Source organism: Eimeria mitis, genomic scaffold (genome assembly GCF_000499745.2).
Source record: "Eimeria mitis Houghton genomic scaffold, Emh_scaff2255, whole genome shotgun sequence".
In the NCBI taxonomy this organism is placed as follows: domain Eukaryota; phylum Apicomplexa; class Conoidasida; order Eucoccidiorida; family Eimeriidae; genus Eimeria; species Eimeria mitis.
The window spans coordinates 4,374-4,849 of NW_013570584.1; the positions used below are offsets into that span (position 1 = coordinate 4,374).

Consider the following 476-nt stretch of genomic DNA (forward strand, 5'->3'; position numbering starts at 1 on the left):
GGGCCTAGGGGGCCCCCCAGAGGGCCTAGGGGGACCCTCAGAGGGCCTAACGGACCACCCAGGGGGCATAGAGGCCCCCCCAGAGGGCCTAGGGGGCCCCCCAGAGGGCCTAGGAGGCCCACCAGAGGGCCTCCCGTGCCCCCCAGGGGGCCTAGAGGCCCCCCCAGAGGGCTTAGCGGGCCCCCCAGAGGGCCTAGGGGGCCCCCCAGAGGGCTTGCAGGGTCCCCCAGAGGGCCTACTGTGCCCGCCAGGGGGCATAGAGGGCCCCCCAGAGGGTTTAGGGGGCCCCCCAGAGGGCCTAGAGGGCCCCCCAGAGTGCCTAGGGGTCCCCGCAGAGAACGCGCGTGCCACAGCAGACGGTCCAGGGGGCCCCCCAGAGGGAACGGGGGACCCTCCAGAGAAAGTAGATGAGGAGGAGAGGGACCGCAGGTTAGCAGACAGCGAGCAGCAAAGGCTGGCGAGGTATGAAGAGGCGG

At 72.3% G+C, this 476-nt stretch overlaps 1 protein-coding gene across 1 annotated transcript in view; it reads left to right on the plus strand.

The window, feature by feature from the left end:
• Positions 1-476, plus strand: part of EMH_0051070 (uncharacterized protein) — a gene marked incomplete at both ends in the record, with an annotated part of 5,962 nt that overhangs the window by 1,357 nt on the left and 4,129 nt on the right. The window contains 1 exon segment of the mRNA XM_013496715.1: positions 1-474. Within this exon segment, the coding sequence (XP_013352169.1) occupies positions 1-474 (474 nt within the window).